This window comes from Pinus tabuliformis, chromosome 4_2 (assembly GCF_031772625.1).
Source record: "Pinus tabuliformis cultivar Carrire ecotype Pingquan chromosome 4_2, CPIR1, whole genome shotgun sequence".
Lineage (NCBI taxonomy): Eukaryota > Viridiplantae > Streptophyta > Pinopsida > Pinales > Pinaceae > Pinus > Pinus tabuliformis.
Window position 1 is genome coordinate 881,564,686 of NC_142304.1, and position 24,881 is coordinate 881,589,566.

General features: G+C 37.8%; 1 protein-coding gene across 1 annotated transcript; it reads right to left on the bottom strand.

Annotated features, from left to right (window-relative positions):
* Positions 1-21,373: 21,373 nt before the first annotated feature.
* Positions 21,374-24,526, bottom strand: LOC149172509 (uncharacterized). Its single transcript, XM_089426346.1, has 3 exons — positions 23,151-24,526; positions 21,871-23,009; positions 21,374-21,717 (listed from the first exon to the last, which is right to left on the bottom strand). The coding sequence occupies exons 1-3, from the start codon at positions 24,524-24,526 to the stop codon at positions 21,374-21,376; spliced, it is 2,859 nt and encodes a 952-aa protein (XP_089282472.1).
* Between the last annotated feature and the right edge of the window lie 355 nt (positions 24,527-24,881).

Genomic DNA, 24,881 nt, shown 5'->3' on the forward strand with positions numbered 1-24,881 from the left:
TTTTTGAAAAAAAACAGTGATTATTATTATTTTTTTGACATGAAATTCATAAAAAAAAAAAACTATTATTTAACCATTTTTAGTTAAAATTTTCCTATAAAAATTGTGATTTTGATATGTCATCTCTAGCAAAAAATTACAAAAAATTATCAAAACGTGTAGTTTTTTAGTTATATTTATGTTAATAATGGTTATTTTTGTCAATTGTTAAAAATTATTGCTTTTAGAGACGATTATTTCATTTGGATTGAAATATTAATTAATGATGTATAAATATGTAAAATATCGAAAATTCAAAATATCGACCTTCTTCTTTAAATATGCAAAACAATAAAAACCTCACTACAAAAAAAATTAAAATAAAAACAAGAAAATATGAAGAAGAAGACCACTTCAAAAATTATTAAATTTAGAAAATAATTATTTACGTTTCATACATTAGAAAATTTAAAGTCAAAAAATAGGTCTTTTAAAAAAATGGCCTGATGCAGAATTACTAAATCAGCATGAAAATCACTACCATTCTAAAACGTAATGTACATAAAAAAATTAAGTGCCAAAAACTATGCTCTAAAAAGACGTGTTCTGCATCACCCCTTTTCAAAATTGGGTCACTTTTTTGCTATCTCTACAAAACGAGTAACAATATCAATTCCCGTTTCAAAGTTTACATTGTCTTTTGTTGAATCAATCATTCTGCGAATTGCATTGGGGATGAAGGGAATACCTATATTTACTTCTATTTTATTTCTACATTTGACACTTTGCATAATATGTCTAGTATGATTCGATGCGTTTCAATATAGATATATAATTTTTTTTCACATTCATACGTGATTAGATTAATTTTTTTTTGGCATTCCTAGGAACGCTAATCTGAATATTCACTCATCAAAGTTTAAATATCTTGTCATTCGATACTTACAGCTACCATTATTAACTAATGGAGATTCTTTGGTGTTTTATTATTCTAGTCATCGCTCTCAGCAAAATGATTACAATGGCCACAAAATAGATGGTAAGACGAAGTGTTCTAGCCTATTGACTTTGGGGAATGAGTGTAGACCATGAGATCAATGATATACTAGTAAAACTATTGGAAAACATTAATTCCAACCACCATGTGCATTCAATGCGTTGTCTAGTTTCTATCTAGTTTCTTCTGGTTTCTTCTGGAGAGTTTAGGAATGGGTTTCAAGAGTTCAGTTAGCTTCCTGAGGAAGCCATCACCACCAACATTCGAGAACCTTCATCACCATGTATAAAATCATTATTTGGCAATGTGAAATCTAAGCTTGTGTGTTTGTGTTCAATTCTGTGTCTGTGTTCTCTGTTATGGTATCAGAGCTCAAGTGAGCTGTGAGGAGAAGCAGAGTGGTAAATCATTGCATGAGACCGATTGTGGTGTTGAGTGTTTGATTGCAGTGAGCATTGAGCTACCTAGAGCTATGTTAAAAGAAGAGTTGTGTGTTGAGTGTGCAGAGAGCGTGAGTATCGTTGTTGTGGGAAAGAAGCATAATGAAAAGGTCTTATGGTGTGCCACTGTGTTAGAGAGTCGCACAATTGAGAGAGAGAGTGTTGTTGAGTTGTGAGAAAGTGTGATAACTTTAGAGCGTGGAGGAGCCTGGAGAGTCGAGGAGAGCCGAGGAAGGGCGTCGAGGAGCGCCGAGGGTTGTAGATGCCATGAGCAAGTATTGTTGTTGGTGAAACTATCTTGTTGGCTCTGCTAGTTGCAATTTTTTCTTTCCACCCACAAAACTGACTGTTGCGGGTTATGTGAGCGTTGGTCGCTGGTGACCGAGTCATGGCACTCTCATGGTGAGAGCATTGTATTATGTTGTCAAAAATAGAACGACTGCGTGGCTGAGGAGGACGTAAGCTTGGGAATTTACTGGGCTCTTGAATAGTCGTGAATGTGTGGTCCTTTGAAGCATGAAGCTGCTCGCCGCTATGTGGAGTAAAAGTTGTGTGACCCTTTAAAGTTTCTAGCCGCTATGTGGAAGTGTCGTTGGACTTCCAGAAGTGCCTGTTGTGTGTTGCCTGTGATGAACTGAAGTCAGGTTACACATTGAAGACTGGAGGTGAGCGTGTGAAGACCTGGTGTCTTGTTGCTGACTGTGTGAGAGCACTGTGCTGCCTGCTAAGGAGTTGCGTGGTGTGAAAGATTGTGCAAGTTGTTTGGGTTTCGTTGTTGTGCATTGGGCGATTGATCCAAGTTGAGGGATTCAGCGAATAGGCCGAGGGAGAAAGACCTGTGCATTGTTCGATGTTTGGTGCTGGAGAGTTATGGATGAGGTCCAGCATTGTTGAGGAGTCTTCTTTGAGGAGCATTGTTGTCGATCTGGGTGTGAAGCAGGCAGTGAGTGATACTCGATGCAGCATTCGGGAAAAAGATAGATGGCAGCCCTGAAGTACGTGTTCAGACTGAAGTTGTGGTAGGCGAAGGTCACGACATAAGTGAAGTAGAGCTTGTCGAAGGCAACAAGTGTGAGAGAGTTGGCTAGTAGCGGTGGTCTTCGGGCATTCAAGCAAGTGGAAAAGGGTCGATCAGAGTTGGAGGTCGAAAGCACTGTGGAGGTGCTAATGGAAAAGTGAAAGTCCATTTGAAGTTGTGTGCTTGTCTGTAAGGTATTGTTGAGGCTGAGTGTGTTTTTGACCACTTAGTTGTGAGTGAGTTGCACGATGTAGTAAGAGTAGAGGTGTTGTGAGAGTGTGGACACTAGTTCGAGTGGCCAATGGCAGTGGTGTGAGTGGTCAACTTTTGTTGTGGCCCAAGGAGGTTGTGTTTGATGCATTTGTTGGGATCCAAACCCGAGCTTATTGTTGGGAGGCTTAAGCGTTGTGTGAAAGCGATAAGTGTAGTGGCGCAGGAGCTAAGCGCATGGGTGTTGTTGCTAATTGGATACCTCTGCAAGTGATCCAGGAGGATCCTTTGATTCAAATTGCACAGATATTCAAGTGCTGTCATCAATGTTGTCATCACTTCAGTTCACCTTCGACAGTGTTGGTTATGATCAAGTTGTTTAGGTAATATGGTTTTCATGGCGTTCAGTTGGTATGGGTTTGTACTTGGTTGTCGACTTATGTTCATCGACAGTTTCGCCAGGATTGGTCAGCATGTGTTTTTGTTGTTCTACAAGCAGGATTTGGTGTTGACATGGGATTCATCCGTGGCAAAGGTTCGATATCGATTATCGTCTCAAAGGGTAGCTGGTGTCGATGATGTATATGGTGTTATATCGCATTGTCGAAAAGTTTGTCAACATGCGACAAATGTTGCTAATATCTCTTAGCGACGAATGATTGTAAATGGGTGATCATTGTTAAAACCCTAATCCTAAATCTAGACCTAAACTCTAACTATATTACATTACTACACCTAAAACCATATCACCTAAGACCTAATCTTCACATTCATTTCAAAATACATTAAAATAATCATGTATTATAAATACAAGGCCTATACTTGTGCCTAAGTCTAAACCTATTTCCTATGCTAAAACCTAACTCTCTGCCATTTTAAAACAATATAAAATATTGTAAAATATAAAGCACAGCCCTAACCACGTCCACAGACCGTAGCGGGACTGCAAGGCATGTGATCATGGTATTGAATCGTCTGAGGTTAATAAAACATTGCAAATTACAATGCACAGGCCATAATCGCGGAGTCAAACACGTCAGAGTAGGCTGGGCATGTGAACAGAACAATGGGGTTAGCAGTTGAATGGCACCTTAACCGTAGAAGAACCACGGGTTTTACCTAACCACGGACAGGTATCATGTGAATGCTGCAGGGGATTCACCATCAGGGTTAGCACCAAGCAGTCAACCATTAGCATTCAGCGGAACCGCAAAGTTAGCGCAACACCGTAACCGTCCGTCGAGACTGCCGGAAGCAGTTGTCACATGTGTTGTCTTCTCCTTCACATGGTTAGCAAATAGCTAATGGTTTCCAGGTTATTATATGGTCGAAATTTGGGTTTTATATTGTTAGTTGATTAAAAAATTATAGCGATGACCAAGCAATCCAACCTAGGTGTCTCCTAACACCTTAACCGAGGTTCCAGCACACATTCTGAAGCAACCAATTCACCTCAAATGTAGTCAGAGGAGGTTATCATGTATCCACAGGCCTATAAAGGTATAATTTCTCTTCATTGATCAAGGATAGTGGTTTTTAAGTTTCATGTGCAGGTTTTATAGGGATAGAGGCGATTTTGTTTTCAAATTTTCGGGAGCATCTGGGGTCAGATTTGGAAACCGTAAGCAGCGTTGGAAATCTGGTTCAGAGAGCTATCTGATGAAAGAGGTTAGAATTTCCTGTGTGCAATTTCATTCTAACTAAATCACTGTGTAATCAACACCTCCTTCTCATTTCTAATAAAAATGGTCGCCCATCTTGAAAGCGGATCCGGAGACGTATTCCATCAGGGACGAACTCCATCATCAATTTGTTGTTTGGTATAACTATGTTTTTACTGTTTTCACTTCTGCTATGCATCGATTTTATGTTTAATCAGCTATCGTAAAGTGTTCTGCTCAAGTAGTTTACCTCGATTTCTGTGCTTGAAGTTAACATTCAACTCCTTAATGGCTAATCAATTCTACATCAGTATTTGGTTTATGATCATTTCAGATCATATAACTTGGTATCAGAGTAGGTTGCATTTTTAGAATGTGCCATTGAATGTTAACCAGGTCTAAGTCACAACGAGGAGAAGGAATCCTTGAGCAGATCGATCTAGAGATTGGAAAGCGACGAGTTGTTCAGAAATCGACCATGTCAGGATCAAATGCAAGTGAAAACACTGAAACAAAGATGAGTGAGGAATAGTTTCAGCAGGCGTTCTTAACCATGCAGCAAATGTTGGGAGAATTGTATGAAAATAAGAAGGCGAGAGATGCTTCTTCTTCAAAGCCATCGAAGAAGGACAAAGGTAAAGGCAAGGTTGATAAACCACCTTCACCTCCATCATCTCCATCATCCTCTTCTTCTTCTTCTAGTGCAGAATTTGAAACGGAAAACAAACCTAAGAAAACATCCCTTTTCAAACTTGATGTTAAATTTGAGTTACCTGTTTATGATGGTGAAATGAATCCTGAAAAGCTAGATAACTAGATAAAGTAGTTAGAAGTGTATTGTCGCATTTAGAACATTTCTAACAATAAAACTAAAATTCAGTTAGCTACACTTAGAATTGGGGGAACATCTTTAATCTGGTGGGAAAGTAAAACTCCGCTAGATGTAAAGCATAAAGGAAAAGTCATCTCTTCATGGTCTAAGTTTCTAAAATCTCTTAGGAAATAGTTCTATCCTTTAGGATACATGCAGCAAGCTATTATTGATTGGCAACATCTGAGGCAAGGTAAAGGGCAGAGTGTTCAGGATTTTACTCAGGAGTTCAGAAAGAAAGAATTGGTGCTTGGTATTTCATTGGATACACGTGAAACTTTGTTAAAATACATTGGCAGTTTACATTCATATTTGCATCATACTTTATCGATGTTTAATTCTGATGATTTTGATAAGGTGTGTGTTCAAGCCATACATATTGAATCAGGTGGTGGACCATTCAAGTTTTCATTGTAGTCATCCAAAGAGTTGGAAACCAGAGATTCCAGTGACAGTAAGGGGAAGAACGTTTCGAAGAGAAAGAAATGAGCGATTGTTCAGAAGGAAAGACCTACTCGTTCTCATTGCCAAAGAATCGGTCATGATGAATCGAAGTGCTAGAAACTTCATCCAGAACTTAATCCAAAAAAGTTCCTTAAGGCAAAGGATGAAAAGAAGGCCATTGCAGCAGTCCAGCAAGATCTGGGTTCAGATTCAGGTGATGAAAGGAGGATAACTGCTATGGTTACGACAAGTAAAACTTTTGACACTTGTTCAAGTTCGAAAACTAATGTATCTTCTTCAAACATAAATCCTTCACATGAGGATAAAAGATTTGAACTCTCCCACATAAGGATAACTTCTAAGCATACAAAGATTGACACAATGTTTGACAGTGGATCGCAAGAAAATTTAATATCTGAACATATAGTTAATCAATTGGGATTGGAGACACAGGATCATCCAAGAGCATACCCATTAGGTTGGATTAATAAATCAACTCAGATACATGTCACAAAGTAGTGTCAATTAAAATTTGCAATTACATCTAATTACATTGATGAAGTGGAGTTAGATGTGGTCCCAGTAGACATATGTGGAGTTGTCTTAGGAATTCCTTATCTTTATGATAGAGATGCAGTGTTTTACAGAAGAGAACATAAATATCACCTAAAGAAAGAAGGGGTTGAATTTATTGTTAGGGCACATAAAGTCAAATCAAACTTGGATTTAATTGTTACAAATCAAGTTAAGTAACTAATAAATTCAAGTAAATATGTACTCATGTTTATTAAGGAACAACATAAGGATGATTGTTTGGAATGCGAGATTTAGTTTATATATCAATTGGTCCAGGTGGTTAATTCTTTTCCAAGAAATATTATTCATAAACAGGATAAGAAACATGAGATACATTTAATGTCCTATGAACATCTTCTTCAAGATAGAATGAATCTCAACTCATTCATTCAACTAAATTCTAGAAACTATCATCATCAGCAATGTATTGTAGGGAATGGTACATGTGAGTCTAATCAGAGACTTGTTTCAGATGGTATGTTTATTTTTAGGTTCAGGGGTGCAGGTCAGTATTGGGGAAATTCAATGTTACATTTATTTGGTATTGCATCATCATTTCATGCTTTTAAAAGTAATGAAGCCTCTTTTCAAGTGGAGAGGAAGTCTATAAGTTTTCATGACAAAGCATTTTCGAAAGCAGATCTAAATTTTCCTTATCATGATTTGAAAACTAATGCATTAAGTGAAAGTGTTAGTCGATGGAGATATCATTTAATATATGAGGAAATAGTGATTCAAGTAAATCAACAATTACTTGGATACTTTCAAAGTCAAACTAAGTTGCAACAGTCTTTACATCACAATTGGATGAGTTCTGTGTATCAAGTTCACTTAGTAATCAGTCAACAGGAAAGTAAATCAAGTCGAGTAATTGATATGTAGTCAAAATCGAAGGAGTATTTGAATATTTTAGTTATTCCGGAAAGTAGATTGTTAATACCCATCAGATGTATTGAACAAAGTTCTACAAATATTGTTTTCAAAGATGTTTTTGAATCACTAACTCATGATTATTCATGGAAAGAATTCAATTTCCATGTTGATAACAGGTTGTTTTCCCATCGTCGCAAGTTCTTCATACCTCGGATAGAAGAAAGAGGTCACCGAACCGAAAAGTGCCATAGTCAGCATCATTAGAGTCATCACTTACAGGTGATTGATCAAATGAATTGGTACATCATCAAGTCAAGGTAGAAAGAGAGGGAGTTCTACCCTCATCGACTATTTGTTTAGTCAAACTTTTGTGGTCCAAAATATTTCAAGTGGAGAGGAATGATCCAGGAGGATCCGTTGATTCAAATTGCACAGATATTCAAGTGTCGTCATCAGTGTTCAGTGTCATCATCACTTCAGTTCAACTTCGACAGTGTTGGTTATGATCAAGTTGGTCAGGTAATATGGTTTTCATGGCGTTCAATTGGTATGGGTTTGTACCTGGCTGCCGACTTATGTTCATCAACAGTTTCTCCAGGATTGGTCAATGACATGTGTTTTTGTTGTTCGACAAGCAGGGTTTGGTGTTGACATGGGAGTCGTCCATGGCAAAGGTTTGACATGGATTGTCGTCTCAAAGGGTAGCTGGCGTCGACAATGTATATGGTGTTATGTGGTATTGTTGACAAGTTTGTCAACATGCGACAAATGTCACTAATGTCGCTTAGCGACGAATGATTGTAAATGTGTGATCATTGTTAAAACCCTAATCCTACATCTAGACCTAAACCCCGACTATATTACATTACTACACCTAAAACCATATCACCTAAGACCTAATCTTCACATTCATTTCAAAATACATTAAAAGAATCATGTATTATAAATTCAAGGCCTAGACATGTGCCTAAGTCTAAACCTATTTCCTATGCTAAAACCTAACTCTCGGCCATGTTAAAACAATATAAAACATTGTAAAATATAAAGCATAGCCCTAATCGCATCCACAGACTGCAACGGGACAACAAGGCATGTGATCACGGTATTGAATCATCGGAGGTTAATAAAACATTGCAAATTACAATGCACAGGCCCTAACTGCGGAGTCAAACCGCGTCGGAACAGGCCAGACATGTGAACAGAGAAATGGGATTAGCAGTTGACCGCCACCCTAACCGCAGCAGAACCATGGAGCTTACCTAACCGTAGACAGGTAGCATGTGAACGTTGCGGGGGATTCACCGTTAGGGTTAACGTCGGGCAGTCAATCGTTAGCATTCAGTGGAACCGCGAAGTTAGCGCAACACCGTAACTATCACCCGAGACTGCCAGAAGCAGTTGTCACATGCGTTGTCTTCTCCTCCATACGGTTAGCTAACAACTAACGGTTTCCAGGATATTATGTGGTCGAAATTTGGGTTTTATATTGTTAGTTTGTTTAAAAAACTATTGCGATGACCAAGCAATCCAGCCTAGGTTTCTCCTAATAACTTGACTGAGGTTCCAACACACATTCTGAAGCAACCAATTCACCTCAAATGTAGTCAGAGGAGGTTATCATGTATCCACGGGCCTATAAATGTAGAATTTCTATTCATGTGCATGTTCTGGAGGGATAGAGGCGATTTTGTTTTCAGATTTACGGGAGCATCCGGCATCAGATTTGGAAACCCTAAGTGGAATTGGAGAGATTTTTCAGAGAGTTATCTGATGACAGAGGTCAGAATTGCCTACGTGCAAATTCAGTTTGACTAAATCACTGTGTAATCAACACCTCCTTCTCATTTCTAATAAAAACAGTGGCCCATCTTGAAAGCAGACCCAGAGACGTAGTCCATCAGGGACGAACTACATCATCGATTTGTTGTCTGGTATAACTATGTTTTTACTGTTTTCACTTTTATTATGAATCGATTTTATGTTTAACCAGTTGTCGTAAAGTGTTCTTCTCAAGCAGTTTACCTCGATTTCTGTGCTTTCAGTTAACATTCAACTCCTTAATGGATAATCAATTCTACATCAGTATTTATTTTATGATCATTTCAGATCATATAATTTGGTATCAGAGCAGGTTGTGTTTGAAGAATGTGCCATTGAATGTTAACCAGGTCTAAGTCACAACGAGGAGAAGGAATCCTTGAGCATATCGATTCAAAGATTAGAAAGCGATGAGTCGTTCAGAAATCGACCATGTCAAGATCAGATGCAGGTGAAAGCACTGAAACAAAGATGAGTGAGGAAAAATTTCAGTAGGCATTCTTAACCATGCAGCAGATGTTGGCAAAATTGTATGAAGACAAGAAGGAGAGAGATGCTTCTTCTTCAAAGCCATCAAAGAAGGACAAAGGTAAATGCAAGGCTGATAAACCACCTTCACCTCCATCATCTCCATCATCATCATCATCTTCTTCTTCTTCTTCTTCTTCCAGTGCAGAATCTGAAATGGAAAAGAAACCTAAGAAAACATCTCTTTTGAAACTTGATGTTAAATTTGAGTTATCTATTTATGATGGCGAAATGAATCCTGAAAATCTAGATAACTGGATAAAGTAGTTAGAAGTGTATTGTCACATTCAGAACATTTCTAGCGATAAAACTAAAATTCAGTTAGCTACACTTAGAATTGGGGGAACATCATTAATCTCGTGGGGAAAGTAAAACTCAGCTAGATGTGAGGTCTAAAGGAAAATTCATCTCTTCATGGTATAAGTTTTTAAGAGATCTTAGGAAACAGTTCTATCCTTTAGGATACATGCAGCAAGTTGTTATTGATTGATAGCATCTGAGGCAAGGTAAAGGGTAGACTGTTCAGGAGTTTACTCAGGAGTTTAGAAAGAAAGAATTGGCGCTTGGTATTTCATTAGATACACATGAAACTTTGTTAAAATACATCGGTAGTTTACATTCATATTTGCAGCATACTTTATTGATGTTTAATCCTGATGATTTTGATGAGGTGTGTGTTCAGGCCATACATATTGAATCAGGTGGCAGACCATTCAATTTTTCATCACAGTCATCCGAAGAGTTGGAAACCAGAGATTCCAATGACAGTAAGGGGAAGAACATTTTGAAGAGAAAGAAATGAGCGATCATTCAGAAGGAAACACCTACTTGTTCTCATTTCCAGAGAATCGGTCATGATGAATCGAAGTGCTGGAAACTTCATTCAGAACTTAAGCCCAAAAAGTTCCTTAAGGCGAAGGATGAAAAGAAGGCCATTGCAGCATTCCAACAAGATTTGGGTTTAGATTCAGGTGATGAAAGGAGGATAACTGCTATGGTTACGACAGGTAAAACTTCTGACACATGTTGAAGTTCGAAAACTAATGTATCTTCTTCATACATAAATCCTTCACATGAGGATAAAAGAGTTGAACTCTTCTACATAAGGATAACTTCTAAGCATACAAAGATTGACACAATGTTTGACAGTGGATCACAAGAAAATTTAATATCTGAACATATAGTTAAGCGATTGGGATTGGGGACATAGGATCATCCAAGACCATACCCATTAGTTTGGATTAATAAATCAACTCATATACATGTCACAAAGCAGTGTCAGTTAAAATTTGCAATTACATCTAGGTACATTGATGAAGTGGAGTTAGATGTGGTCCCAGTAGACATATGCAGAGTTATCTTAGGAAGTCCTTATCTTTATGATAGAGATGCAGTGTTTTACAGAAGAGAACATAAATATCACCTAAAGGAAGAAGGGGTTGAATTTATTGTTAGGGCACATGAAGTCAAATCAAACTTGGATTTAATAATTTGTTACAAATCAAGTTAAGCAGCTAATAAATTCAAGTAAATATGTACTCGTGTTTATTAAGGAACAACATAAGAATGATTGTTTGAAATGTGAGATTCAGTTTATAGATCAATTGGTCAAGGTGGTTAATTCTTTTCCAAGAAATCTTATTCATAAACATGATAAGCAACATGAGATACATTTAATTTCCTATGAACATCTTCTTAAAGACAGAATGAATATCAACTCATTCATTGAACTGAATTCTAGAAACTATCATCATCAGTAGTATATTGTAGGGAATGGTACATGTGAGTCTAATCAGAGACTTGTTTTATATGGTATGTTTATTTTCAGTTTTAGGGGTGCAGGTCAGTATTGGGGAAATTCAGTGTTACATTTCTTTAGTATTGCATCATCATTTCATGCTTTAAAAAGTAATGAAGCCTCTTTTCAAGTGGAGAGGAAGTCTATAACTTTTCATGACAAATCATTTTCGAAAGAAGATCTAAAGTTTCCTTATCATGATTTGAAAACTAATGCATTAAGTGAAAGTGTTAGTCAATGGAGATATCAGTTAATAGACGAAGAAATAGTGATTCAAGTAAATCAACAATTACTTAGATACTTTCAAAGTCAAACTAATTTGCAACAATCTGTAGATCATAGCTGGATGAGTTCTATGCAGCAAATTCACTTAGTAATCAATCAACAAGAAAGTAAATCAAGTCAAGTAATTGATTTGAAGTCAAAATCAAAGGAGTCTTTGAATATTTTAGTTATTCCGGAAAGCAAATTGTTAATACCCATCAGATGTATTGAAAAATGTTGTACAAATATTGTTTTCAAAGATGTTTTTGAATCACTAACTCATGATTCTTCATGGACAAAATTCAATTGCCATGTTGATAACAGGTTGTTTGCCCATCATCGCAAGTTGTTCATACCGCGGATGGAATAAACAGGTCACCGAACCGAAAAGTGCCATAGTCAGCATCATTAGAGTCATCACTTGCAGGTGATTGATCGAATGAATTGGTACATCATCAGGTCAAGGTGGAAAGAGTGGAAGTTCTACCCTCATGGACTATTTTTTTAGTCAAATTTTGTGGTCCAAAAGCTTTCAAGTGGAGAGGAATGATCCACAAGGATCCATTGATTCAAATTGCACAGATATTCAAGTGTTGTCATCAATGTTTAGTGTCATCGTCACTTCAATTTAGCTTCGATAGTGTTGGTTATGATCAGGTTGTTCAGGTAATATGATTTTCACGGTGTTTAGTTGGTATGGGTTTGTACCTAGCTTTCGACTTATGTTCATCGACAATTTCACCAGGACTGGTCAACGACATGTGTTTTTTGTCGTTCGACAAGCAGGATTTGTTGTTGACACAGGAGTCGTCTGTGGCAAAGGTTTGATATGGATTGTCGTCTAAAAGGATAGCTAATGTCGATGATGTATATGGTGTTATGTCGCATTATTGACAAGTTTGTCAACATGCGACAAATGTCGCTAATGTCATTTAGCAACAAATGATTATAAATGGGCGATCATTGTTAAAACCCTAATCCTACATATAGACCTAAACCCTGACTATATTACATTACTACACCTAAAACCATATCGCCTAAGGCCTAATATTCACATTCATTTAAAAATACGTTAAAAGAAACATGTATTATAAATTCAAGACCTACGCCTAAGTCTAAACTTATTTCCTATGCTAAAACCTAACTCTCGGCCATGTTAAAAAAATATAAAACATTGTAAAATATAAAGCACAGACCTAATCGCGTCCATAGACCATAGCGGGACTGAAAGGCATGTGATCACGGTATTGAACCATAAGAGGTTAATAAAACATTGAAAATTACAATGCACACGCCCTAACCACGGAGTCAAACTGCGTCGAAGCAGGTCGAGCATGTGAACAGAACAATGGGGTTACAAGTTGATCTCCACCCTAACCACAGCAAAACCACGGAGCTTACCTAACCACGGACAGGTAGCATGTGAAAGCTACAGGGGATTCACCATCAAGGTTAGCACCGGCAGTCAACCGTTAGCATTCAGCAAAACTGCGAAGTTAGCGCAGCACCGTAACTGTCAGCCAAGACCGTCGGAAGCAGCTGTCACATGCACTGTCTTCTCCTCCATGCAGTTAGCGAAGATCTAATGGTTTCCAGGATATTATATGGTCGAAATTTGGGTTTTATATTGTTAGTTTGTTTAAAAAACTATTGTGATGACCAAGCAATCCAACCTAGGTGTCTCCTAACAACTTGACTGAGGTTCCAACACACATTCTGAAGCAACCAATTCACCTAAAATGCAGTCATAGGAGGTTATCATGTATCCACAGGCCTATAAAGGCAAAATTTCTCTTCATTGATCAAGGAGAGTGGTTTTTAAGTTTCATGTGCAGGTTCTGGAGGGATAGAGGCGATTTTGTTTTCAGAGTTTCGGGAGCATCCGGGGTCGGATTTTGAAACTGTAAGTGGCGTTGGAAAGCTAGTTCAAAGAGCTATCTAATGATTGAGGTCAGAATTTCATGTGTGCAATTTCAGTCTTACTAAATCACTGTGCAATCAGCACCTTCTTCTCATTTCTAATAAAACCGGTTGCCCATCTTGAAAGTGGACCCGGAGACGTAGTCCATCAGAGACGAACTCCGTCATCAATTGGTTGTTTGGTATAACTATGTTTTTACTATTTTCACTTCTGTTATGCATCGATTTTATGTTTAATCAACTGTCGAAAAGTGTTCTGCTCAAGCAGTTTACCTCGATTTCCGTGCTTTCAGTTAACATTCAGCTCCTTAATGGCTAATCAATTCTACATCAGTATTTAGTATATGATCATTTCAGATCATATAATTTGGTATCAGAGCAGGTTGTGTTTGTAGAATGTGTCATTGAATGTTAACCAGGTCTAAGTTGCAACGAGGAGAAGGAATCCTTGAGCATATCGATCCAGAGATTGGAAAGCGACGAGTCGTTCAGAAATCGACCATGTTAGGATCAGATGCAAGTGAAAACACTGAAACAAAGATGAGTGAGGAACAGTTTCAGTAGGCGTTCTTAACCATGCAGCAGATGTTGGGAGAATTGTATGAAGACAAGAAGGCGAGAGATGCTTCTTCTTCAAAGCCATCGAAGAAGGACAAAGGTAAAGGCAAGGTTGATAAACCACCTTCACCTCCATCATCTCCATCATCCTCTTCTTCTTCTTCTTCTTCTTCTTCTTCTTTTTCTTCTTCCAGTGCAGAATCTAAAACGAAAAAGAAACCTAATAAAAGATCTATTTTGAAACTTGATGTTAAATTTCAATTTCCTGTTTATGATGGCGAAATGAATCCTGAAAAGCTATATAACTGGATAAAGCAGTTAGAAGTCTATTGTTGCATTCAGAATATTTCTAGCGATAACACTAAAATTCAGTTAGCTACACTTAGAATGGGGGGAACAACTTTAATCTGGTGGGAAAGTAAAACTCAGCTAGATGTAAAGCATAAAGGAAAAGTCATCTCTTCATGGTCTAAGTTTTTAAAAGCTCTTAGGAAAAAGATCTATCCTTTAAGATACATGCAGCAAGATGTTACTCATTGGTAGCATCTGAGGAAAGGTAAAGGGCATAGTGTTCAGGAGTTTACTCAAGAGTTCAGAAAGAAAGAATTGGCGCTTGGTATTTCATTGGATACACATGAAACTTTGTTAAAACACATCGGCAATTTACATTCATATTTGCATCATACTTTATTGATGTTTAATCCTGATGATTTTGATGAGGTGTGTGTTCAGGGCATACATATTGAATCAGGTGGCAAACTATTCAATTTTTCATTGCAGTCATCCAAAGAGTTGGAAACTAGAGATTCCAGTGACAGTAATGGGAAGAACATTTCGAAGAGAAAGAAACGAGCGATCGTTCAGAAGGAAAGACCTACTTGTTCTCATTGCCAGAGAATCGGTCATGATGAATCGAAGTGCTAGAAATTTCATCCATAACTTAAGCCCAAAAAGTTCCTTAAGGTGAAGGATGAAAAGAAGGCCATTGCAGCAGTCCAGCAAGATCTAGGTTCAGATTCAGGTGATGAAAGGAGGAAAACCGCTATGGTTACGACAGGTAAAACTTCTGACACTTGTTCAAGTTCAAAAACTAATGTATCTTCTTCAAACATAAATCCTTCACATGAGGATGAAAGAGTTGAACTCTTCCACATAAGGATAACTTCTAAGCATACAAAGATTGACACAATGTTTGACAGTGGATCACAAGCAAATTTAATATCTGAACATATAGTTAACCAATTGGAATTGGAGACACAGGATCATCCAATACCATACCCATTAGGTCGGATTAATAAATCAACTCAGATACATGTCACAAAGCAGTGTCGGTGAAAACTTGTAATTGCATCTAAGTATATTGATGAAGTGGAGTTAGATGTGGTCCCAATAGACATATGTGGAGTTTTCTTAGGAATTCCTTATCTTTTTTATAGAGATGCAGTGTTTTACAGAAGAGAACATAAATATCACCTAAATAAAGAAGGGGTTGAATTTATTTTTAGGGCACATAAAGTCAAATAAAACTTGGATTTAATTGTTATAAATCAAGTTAAGCAGCTAATAAATTCAAGTAAATATGTACTCATGTTTATTAAGGAACAACATAAGGATGATTGTTCGGAATGTGAGATTCAGTTTATAGATCAATTGGTCAAGGTGGTTAATTATTTTCCAAGAAATCCTATTCATAAATAGGATAAGCAACATGAGATACATTTAATGTCCTATGAACATCTTCTTAAAGATAGAATGAATCTAAACTCATTCATTCAACTGAATTCTAGAAGCTATCGTCATCAGCAGTGTATTGTAGGGAATGGTACATGTGAGTCTAATCAAAGACTTGCTTTAGATGGTATGTTTATTTTTAGTTTTAGGGGTGTAGGTCAGTATTGGGGAAAGTCAGTGTTACATTTCTTTGGTATTGCATCATCATTTCATGCTTTAAAAAGTAATGAAGCCTCTTTTCAAGTGGAGAGGAAGTCTATAAGTTTTCATGACAAAGCATTTTCGAAAGTAGATCTAAAGTTTCCTTATCATGATTTGAAAACTAATGCATTAAGTGAAAGTGTTAGTCAATGGAGATATCAGTTAATAGAAGAAGAAATAGTGATTCAAGTAAATCAACAATTACTTAGATACTTTCAAAGTCAAACTAAGTTGTAGTAGTCTTTACATCACAGCTAGATGAGTTCTGTGCAGCAAGTTCACTTAGTAATCAATCAACAGGAAAGTAAATCAAGCCAAGTAATTGATATGAAGTCAAAATCAAAGGAGTATTTGAATATTTCAGTTATTCCGGAAAGTATATTGTTAACACCCATCAGATGCATTGAACAAATTTCTACAAATACTATTTTCAAAGATGTTTTTAAATCACCAACTCATGATTCTTTGTGGAAATAATTCAATTTCCATGTTGATAACAGGTTGTTTGCCCATCGTCGCAAGTTGTTCATACTATGGATGGAAGAAACAGTTCACCGAATATAAAAGTGCCATATTCAACATCATTAGAGTCATCACTTACAGGTGATTGATCAAATGAATTGGTACATCATCAAGTCAAGGTGGAAAGAGAGGGAGTTCTACCCTCATCGACTATTTGTTTAGTCAAACTTTTGTGGTCCAAAAGCTTTCAAGTGGAGAGGAATGTTCAAGGGTAGTTGGTGTCGACGATGTATATGGTGTTACGTCGTATTGTCGACAAGTTTATCAACATGTGACAAATGTCGCTAATGTCTCTTAGCGTCGAATGATTGTAAATGGGTGATCATTGTTAAAACCCTAATCCTACATATAGACCTAAACCCTGACTATATTACATTACTACACCTAAAACCATATCACCTAAGACCTAATATTCACATTCATTTCAAAATACATTAAAAGAATCATGTATTATAAATTCAAGACCTATGCCTAAGTCTAAACCTATTTCCTATGCTAAAACCTAACTCTCAGCCATGTTAAAACAATATAAAACATTGTAAAATATAAAGCATAGCCCTAATCGTGTCCAAAAACCGCAGCGGGACCACAAGGCATGTGATCACGATATTGAACTGTCGGAGGTTAATAAAACATTGCAAATTACAATGCACAAGCCCTAACCGCGGAGTCAAATTGCGTTGGAGCAGGCCGAGCATGTGAATAGAACAACAGGGTTAGCTTTTGATCGCCTCCCTAACCGCAACAGAACCACAAAGCTGACCTAACCGTGGACAAATAGCATGTGAACATTGTGGGGGATTCACCGTCAGGGTTAGCGTCGGGTAGTCAACCGTTAGCATTCAACGGAACTGTGAAGCTAGCGCAGCACCATAACCATTAGCCGAGACTGTCGGAAGCAGCTATCACATGCATTGTCTTTTGCTCCATGCAGTTAGCGAACAACTAACCGTTTCCAAGATATTATATGGCCGAAATTTGGGTTTTATATTGTTAGTTTGTTTAAAAAACTATTGTGATGAACAAGCAATCCAGCCTAGGTGTCTGCCAACAACTTGACCGAGGTTCCAACACACATTCTGAAGCAACCAATTCACCTCAAATGCATTCAGAGGAGGTTATCATGTATCCACAGGCATATAAAGGCATAATTTTTCTTCATTGATCAAGGAGAGTGGTTTTTAAGTTTCATGTGCAAGTTCTGGGGGGATATAGGCGATTTCGTTTTCAGAGTTTCGGGAGCATTCGCGGTCGGATTTGGAAACCGTAAGTGGCATTGGAAAGCTAGTTCAGAGAGCTATCTGATGACAAAGGTCAAAATTTCCTATGTGCAAACTTAGTCTGACTAAATCACTGTGTAATCAACACCTCCTTCTCATTTCTAATAAAAATAGTCACCCATCTTGAAAGTGGACCGAGAGACGTAGTCCATCAGGGAAGAACTCCATCATCAATTTGTTGTCTGGTATAACTGTGTTTTTATTGTTTGCACTTCTGTTATGCATCGATTTTATGTTTAATCAATTGTCGTAAAGTGTTCTACTCAAGCAGTTTAGCTCGATTTCTGTGCTTTCAGTTAACATTCAACTCCTTAATGCCTAATCAATTATACATCAGTATTTAGTTTATGATCATTTCAGATCAGCGAGGATATGATCCTTGAAGGATTCCACTAATTTGGTTGGTCTTTACTGATCCATAGTTGGTGTCACATTTGGTCTCAAAATTTTATGTGGTGTTGTTGAGTTCTAAGTGGCATTTACTTGTGTTGCAAATCTCTGTTGGCCGGCATGAATTTGAGGTCTCTAGTGTGAGTCGCAAGGTAGAAAGCCATCTATCTTATTGGAAGACAATGAATGCGATAATATTTGATAGGAATCTTTTTTATGATGTTTTTTCAGAGAGTCCATTTGGAAGTATTTTTGGGCTGGGTAATATTTTTTATTCCAGTAGTATTTTTGAGTCTGAAGAATTATTTGATAAACATAATGGTTTTATTGTTGAGCAGTCTATTTCACATGATCTTGCAATCACTCAGAGAAAAACTTGTTTTTCCCAAAACCCAACTGTTAGAAATTTGATTGGATTTACTTCTAAGATGGCTACCACATTGGAGGATACGACCATGGATGTTGTTCAGAGGTCACTCATGTTCGAAGATGACTGCATTTTGGTGGCTCCTCATGGAAAGTGGGGAGAGCATGAATTGGATTATCTTGTTTTCATTGTTCGGGATCTTGCCTTGCATTCCAATCTAGAAGAGGTTGTTAAGTACGTAAGCAAAGAGAAGTTGAAGGAGCTCATAAGGGAAGCAAGAAAGGTGAAGATGAAACTGCATCAACAAATGAACAAGCATGGACCCTTTAGCAAGAAGGCAAAAATGAAAGATGTGTTATCAAATCGTGTGTTGTAGAAAATCCAGATTATGTTGTAAGCCTAGCTGAGACTTAGACCAACAGGCATGTCAATTAAGAGTATGCTTACAGTGTCTTATGTATTGTGCTATAGTGTATTTTTTGTGTTTGTCATATGGTTGGAATTAAGGGGGAGTGTTGGAAAACATTAATTCCAACCACTGTGTGCATTCAATGCGTTGTCTAGTTTCTGTCTAGTTTCTTCTGGTTTCTTCTGGAGAGTTCAAGAAAGGGTTTCGAGAGTTCAGTTAGCTTCCTGAGGAAGCCATCACCACCGACATTCGAGAACCTTCATCACCGTGTATAAAATCATTATTTGGCAATGTGAAATCTAAGCTTGTGTGTTTGTGTTCAATTTTGTGTCTACGTTCTCTGTTAAAAACAACTCTTACTCTAAGAGCACCATGACATGCAATCGTGGATGTTTGGTATAGTGGCACTGTCCTAGGTTTTCCCTACATTGCGTCTTCAACCATACGTCAGTGCTTCTAAGGTGCAATCCATGATCATTTTTTACAATCATGGTTGGTTCTCATATTTTCTCATATCTAAAATTAGTTGTTTTAGGGTTGACAAATTTAGTCCATGATAAAGTGTAGGAAAGAGGACTATACACGTTAAAATGCCATGCGTAAAGTAACCATGGGAGGTGAAGCCATATGAGATAATAAGGTAAGATTATGTTATTATTTAGGTTTGTTTTTAACAAAAACATGTTTGTGTATTTTTTTAATATAAAATTTAAACATAATTAGATTGATAATTAATTAGATAGTTGTGGTTTATTTTGGAATAAGGATTTTAGGTTAATAAATAAATATATAAAATAATTAATTGTATTTTATAATTACTTATGTTTTAGCTTGTTTATCTATGTTGGATAACAAGTTTATTATCTTGCTATTTTTTTTTATCAATTTGTGTTGGAGCTTGAGCACATGTGTGAATCTTAGAAACTTCTTTTACCAGAATTTTGGATGCGGGGTACAAGCCTCCAAGATTTACATGCTTTCTATTTGTTTAACCAAGCTCCAAAAGATTTGGTTCCTGAAGACCACAATCTAAGCCACTTTTGGTACCAATTCAACAAACTTGTGGATTTTTACAAGTAGTGTAGAAGTTTTTGACAAGGAAACATCAAGCAAAGAGAACTTTAAAAAGTTATTTAATTGCATGATAATTATAGTGTAGATAGCATGTTTTATATTTATGATTCTTATTATGATTTGTATATGAAATGAATAAATATGAATTATCACTAGAAAATCAACAACATTGTGCATGTTTCTTCTATGTTATTATTTCCTCAGCTACTGCTTTAATGGGTTTCCATTACAATCTGCCTTACATTCCCATTGCAACATGTGTTGCAATTACTAGTAACAAACAAATAACACAAAGTGCAACAACATTCCCATTGCAACATGTGTTGCAATTACTAGTAACAAACAAATAACACAAAGTGCAACGAGCATGTCATAGGTGGTTTTTATTATTCGCTTCGACAAGGATGGATTTTATTATTCACTTTGACAGAGGGAGGATGCCGACCTTTGATTTGCCAGGTGAGATGGACAATGACGTCTTACATTTCTTTCCCTCCTCGTACCGGAACATGAAACTTTTACAAAGTTGTCAAATACAATTTGAAATTTTAGAAAGCCGTCAAGATCTTTACTTGATATTAAGAAACGAGCCAGGATGACTTTGTTTTGAAATTCCAACCCTGATGATAGGTGAAGCAATATGAGATAATAAGGTAAGATCATGTTATTATTTAGATTTGTTTTTAACAAAAACATGTTCCTGTATTTTTTAATATAAAATTTAAAATAATTAAGTTGATAATTAGTTAAATAGTTGTGGTTTATTTTGGAATAAGGTTTTTAGATTAATAAATAAATTATATAAAATAATTAATTGTATTTTATAATTATTTATATTTATGTTGGATAACAAGTTTATTATATTATTTTTTTTTAATCAATTTGTATTGAAGCTTGAGCAATATGTGTAAATCTTAGAAAATTCTTTTATCATAGTTTTGGATGTGGGGTACAAGCCTCCAAGATTTACATCCTTTCTAGTTGTTATTATTGGAGTTGTCTATAATGCGACTTTTTGAGATTCCGGTGACGGAATCCGGCGGAAGAAATTGAGATGAAATCATGATTTGTTGCAGTTAAAATGGTTTTTTAACTGCATATTCGGATTCAGCACCCTGAAAAACCCCTGGGACGCTTTCATTGTGCAGAAACTAGTTATCAAACTTCGATTTCAATAAATTACTGCCGGATTTTCACCGGAAAAAATCGCCGGAAAGGCTTTCAAAAAGTCGCGTTAAAGACTACGGCGTTATTATTTCGTAAGCTACTGCTTTCCTATTACAACATAACATGTGGTGCAATTACCAGTAACAAACTGTCACAGGTGGTTTTTATTATTCGCTTCGACAAGGGTGGTTTTATTATTCGCTTCGACAGAGGGAGGATGCCGACCTTTGATTTGCTGGGTGAGATGGACAATGACGTCTTGCATTTCTTTCCCTCCTCATACCGGAACGTCAAACTTCTCGCCTGGTTTAAAGTATGTGAGCATATACACTATCTCCCGCATGCTGGGTCTGTGTGCAGGGTGCTCCTGTACGCAGAGTAGAGCCACCAACAACATATGCATCGCCTCCTCCTTGGGAACGCTGTGGAGCCTGGGATCTATGATCTTCATAACTTCTTCTCTTTTCCAATTGGTTGTCTTCTTCACCCACCCTGTGATGTTCATGCCCTCTTCATATTCCCTTTCATCCACTGATTTCTTGCCACTAAGCAGCTCAAGCAGAACGACTCCGAAGCTGTACACATCGCTTTTTTGGTCCACGTTCAGTGTGTACCCGTACTCTGTGTAAATTCAATGATTAAAGTTTCGTTGAGTATTAAATGAGATTGAAAGTTGCATGAACTGCTATGCACAGTAAAAACTTCAGACGACCCTCTACTAAAATTGGCTATTGACGAATGCAGATGAACACAGAAAATGAAACAGCAATTTACCTGGAGCTATGTAGCCAAAGGTACCTGCCACTGAAGACATGCAATCTGAGGCAGCCGAATGACACAAGATCTTGGCGAGTCCGAAATCTGCAACATGGGCTTCAAAGTTCGAGTCAAGAAGAATATTGTTGGATTTCACGTCGCGATGAAGAATAGGCGGACTGCAATCATGGTGAAGATGGCACAAACCCTTAGCAGCTTCCAGTGCGATTTTGTATCTAGTTTGCCAATAGAGATGTCCGCCATTGTTTCCATGAAGCAGCTCCCCCAGGCTTCCATTAGTCATGTATTCATACACCAGAAGATTAGTGTCGTGGTTGGAGATAATGGCCAACAATCTGACTATGTGTCGATGGCGGATTTTTCCCAGTGTCTTGATCTCTGCAGAGAAACCACGATCATTTGAAGAGGCTGTAGTACCCATTAATTTCTTCACCGCAATTTGTTGGCCATCGGGCAAGATACCTCTATACACAACTCCGGCTCCTCCTTTGCCGATGATGTTCTCTTCTTTGATGCATTCCAACACATCACCACTCCCAAAGTTGAGATCGTGGAAGGCGGTCATACTCCAGGACCTGGCGTCGTTTTCTTTCTTGATGGCTGTTGCCTTGGATTTGACTGCCCAAAAAATTAACACTAGAGAGCAGAAGAGTAAAAATACCATAGCTGAGAGACCTGAAAAAAGTCCAACCTCGAGGTGTGCTAACCCACAACGGCCCAATTGCGATCCGCATAAGTAGGGGTTCCCTGCAAACAAGCTTTTATTGAAATGTGAAAACAGGCTGCCCTCGAGAACATGGCCGGAAAAATTGTTATAAGAAAAATCCACATAGGTCAAACTACGCATGTTCTGCAATTCTTTGGGAATGCTTCCGTTCAAGCGATTTCTGGATAGGTTCAGATAGTACAGATTCATTGTGGTGATTACCAATGGGATGGGACCGTTGAATTTGTTCTGGCTAAGATCAATGTGATGGAGAAAAGTACAGTTGCTAATCTCCCCAGGAATCATACCAGAAAGCCAATTTTTGCTGAAATCAATCTTCTCGATCTTCCCCAATCGACCAATCTCCTGCGGCACATTGCCTGTTAATTTATTTCCATTTACGAGAAGCTGCCGCAAATCTGATAACTTACTAATCTCCTTAGGAATCATGCCAGAAAGCCTATTTTTGCTGATATCGATATGTTCAATCTTCTCCAATTGCCCAATCTCTGGCGGAACATTACCTGTTAATTGATTTCCATCGATTAGAAGAAATCCCAAATCAAATAACTTACCAATGGACGAAGGAAGAAAGCCACTAAGACGATTATTGGAAATACTCAGCCACCATAGCCTGGAGGATACATTAATTTTTTTCTCAGGTATACTCCCATTCAGATAATTGTTCTGCAATTGGATTGAAAACAGCATGGGTAAGTATAGCAAGCCAGCAGGAATTGAACCAGTCAAATAATTTTGCCCCATGAGGATTGTCTTCAGGGATTTGCATGCGCCCAGAGACTCAGGAATCGGGCCGGAGAATAAATTGTTTTCTATAATTAACTTCGCGAGCCTTCCACCCTTGCAGAGATTTGGAGGGATGGGACCAGTTAGTTTGTTGCAAGAAACATTCACTTCCAGTAGCTTTCCACTAATGCCGAGTTGCTGAGGGAGGGAACCTGTGAAATTGTTTTTCAAAAGACACAAATTCTCCAAATTTGGCAAGTCTCCAACGAAAGATGGAATCCCGCCATCTAGTCTGTTCACGGACAGAGACAGCGTTCTCAACTCTTTTAGCTCCGAGAATTCCACGGGTATTCCACCAGAGAGATTATTATAGGTTAGATCCATGACTTTTAATCTCGAAAGATGCCCCAGCTGAGGAGGAATAGGACCAGTGAGGCCACTGGAGATCAAATACATCGTTTCCAGATTTTTCAGACCACCAAGCTGAGAGGGAATTGCACCGCTAAGATCACCACAATGGGACATATCGAGATGTACAAGCTGCTTGCTCAAATTCCCAATCTCGGGAGGAATCTGACCATCAAATGCATTGAATCCCAAATAAAGCTCTTTCAAATTTGCCAGTTTTCCAAGCTCTACTGGCAATCTACCACCTAGATTATTTCCATCCAATCCAAGATATTCTACATTTTTCAGTTTCCCATACTCACCAGGTATGCTGCCCGAAAAGTAATTATCTCCGAGATCAAGATACCTGAGCTTAACGAGATAGCTCAAGTCCAGTAGCAATGGCCCGGAGAAATTGTTGACAGAGACGTCGAGGACCTCTAAGTTCCTCAATTTCGTTAGGTTGGAGGGGAGGCTTCCATTGAAAATGTTTCCGGAGACGTCTAGTGAAAGGAGGGCTGGCAGATTTGTGACCTGAGTGGGGAATGGGCCTGAAATACCCATGGAAGAGAGAGTTAGATTCACCACTTGACCCATACGGTCACATTGGACGCCACTCCATGAACAATGAGTGGTGTAATTGGAGGGTCTCCAGCTGTCTAATGCATGATGAGGATCAATTATTTGTGCTTTCATTGAAATAAGCACTGCAGCATCTCCATGGAATGAAGAATTGGGGAAAGCAGATGATGGGTCTAGAAACAAGGCAAGGAGGAAAACAGACAAGTGCAAGGCAAGTTTTGGCAGTCTCATCTTCTAATGGATAATCAGCTACAATATTGTCACTGCAACAGCAAAGAGGTCCAACAACTACAATCTAAAATCATGAAATTAACACAGGGAAAAACCAAGATGGTGTAAACCTAACCAATAGTTTCTGTAAAAAAGCAGAAATGAATGGGAGAAGAGGCGTGGTAAGAACAAAACGAGAAGGAGATGCTGACCTGCAGTCGAAAGAGAACCACCTGAGAACAGTAAACGTGAGTTCACCGGAGATACCCGAAATCAATGTCCAGATACGCGTATATATAGATAGATGTGGTGGGCATAAAACAACAAAGCCGTCGGGGGCTAAGAAAAGCACAAGTCAATAATATGAAGCGATTTT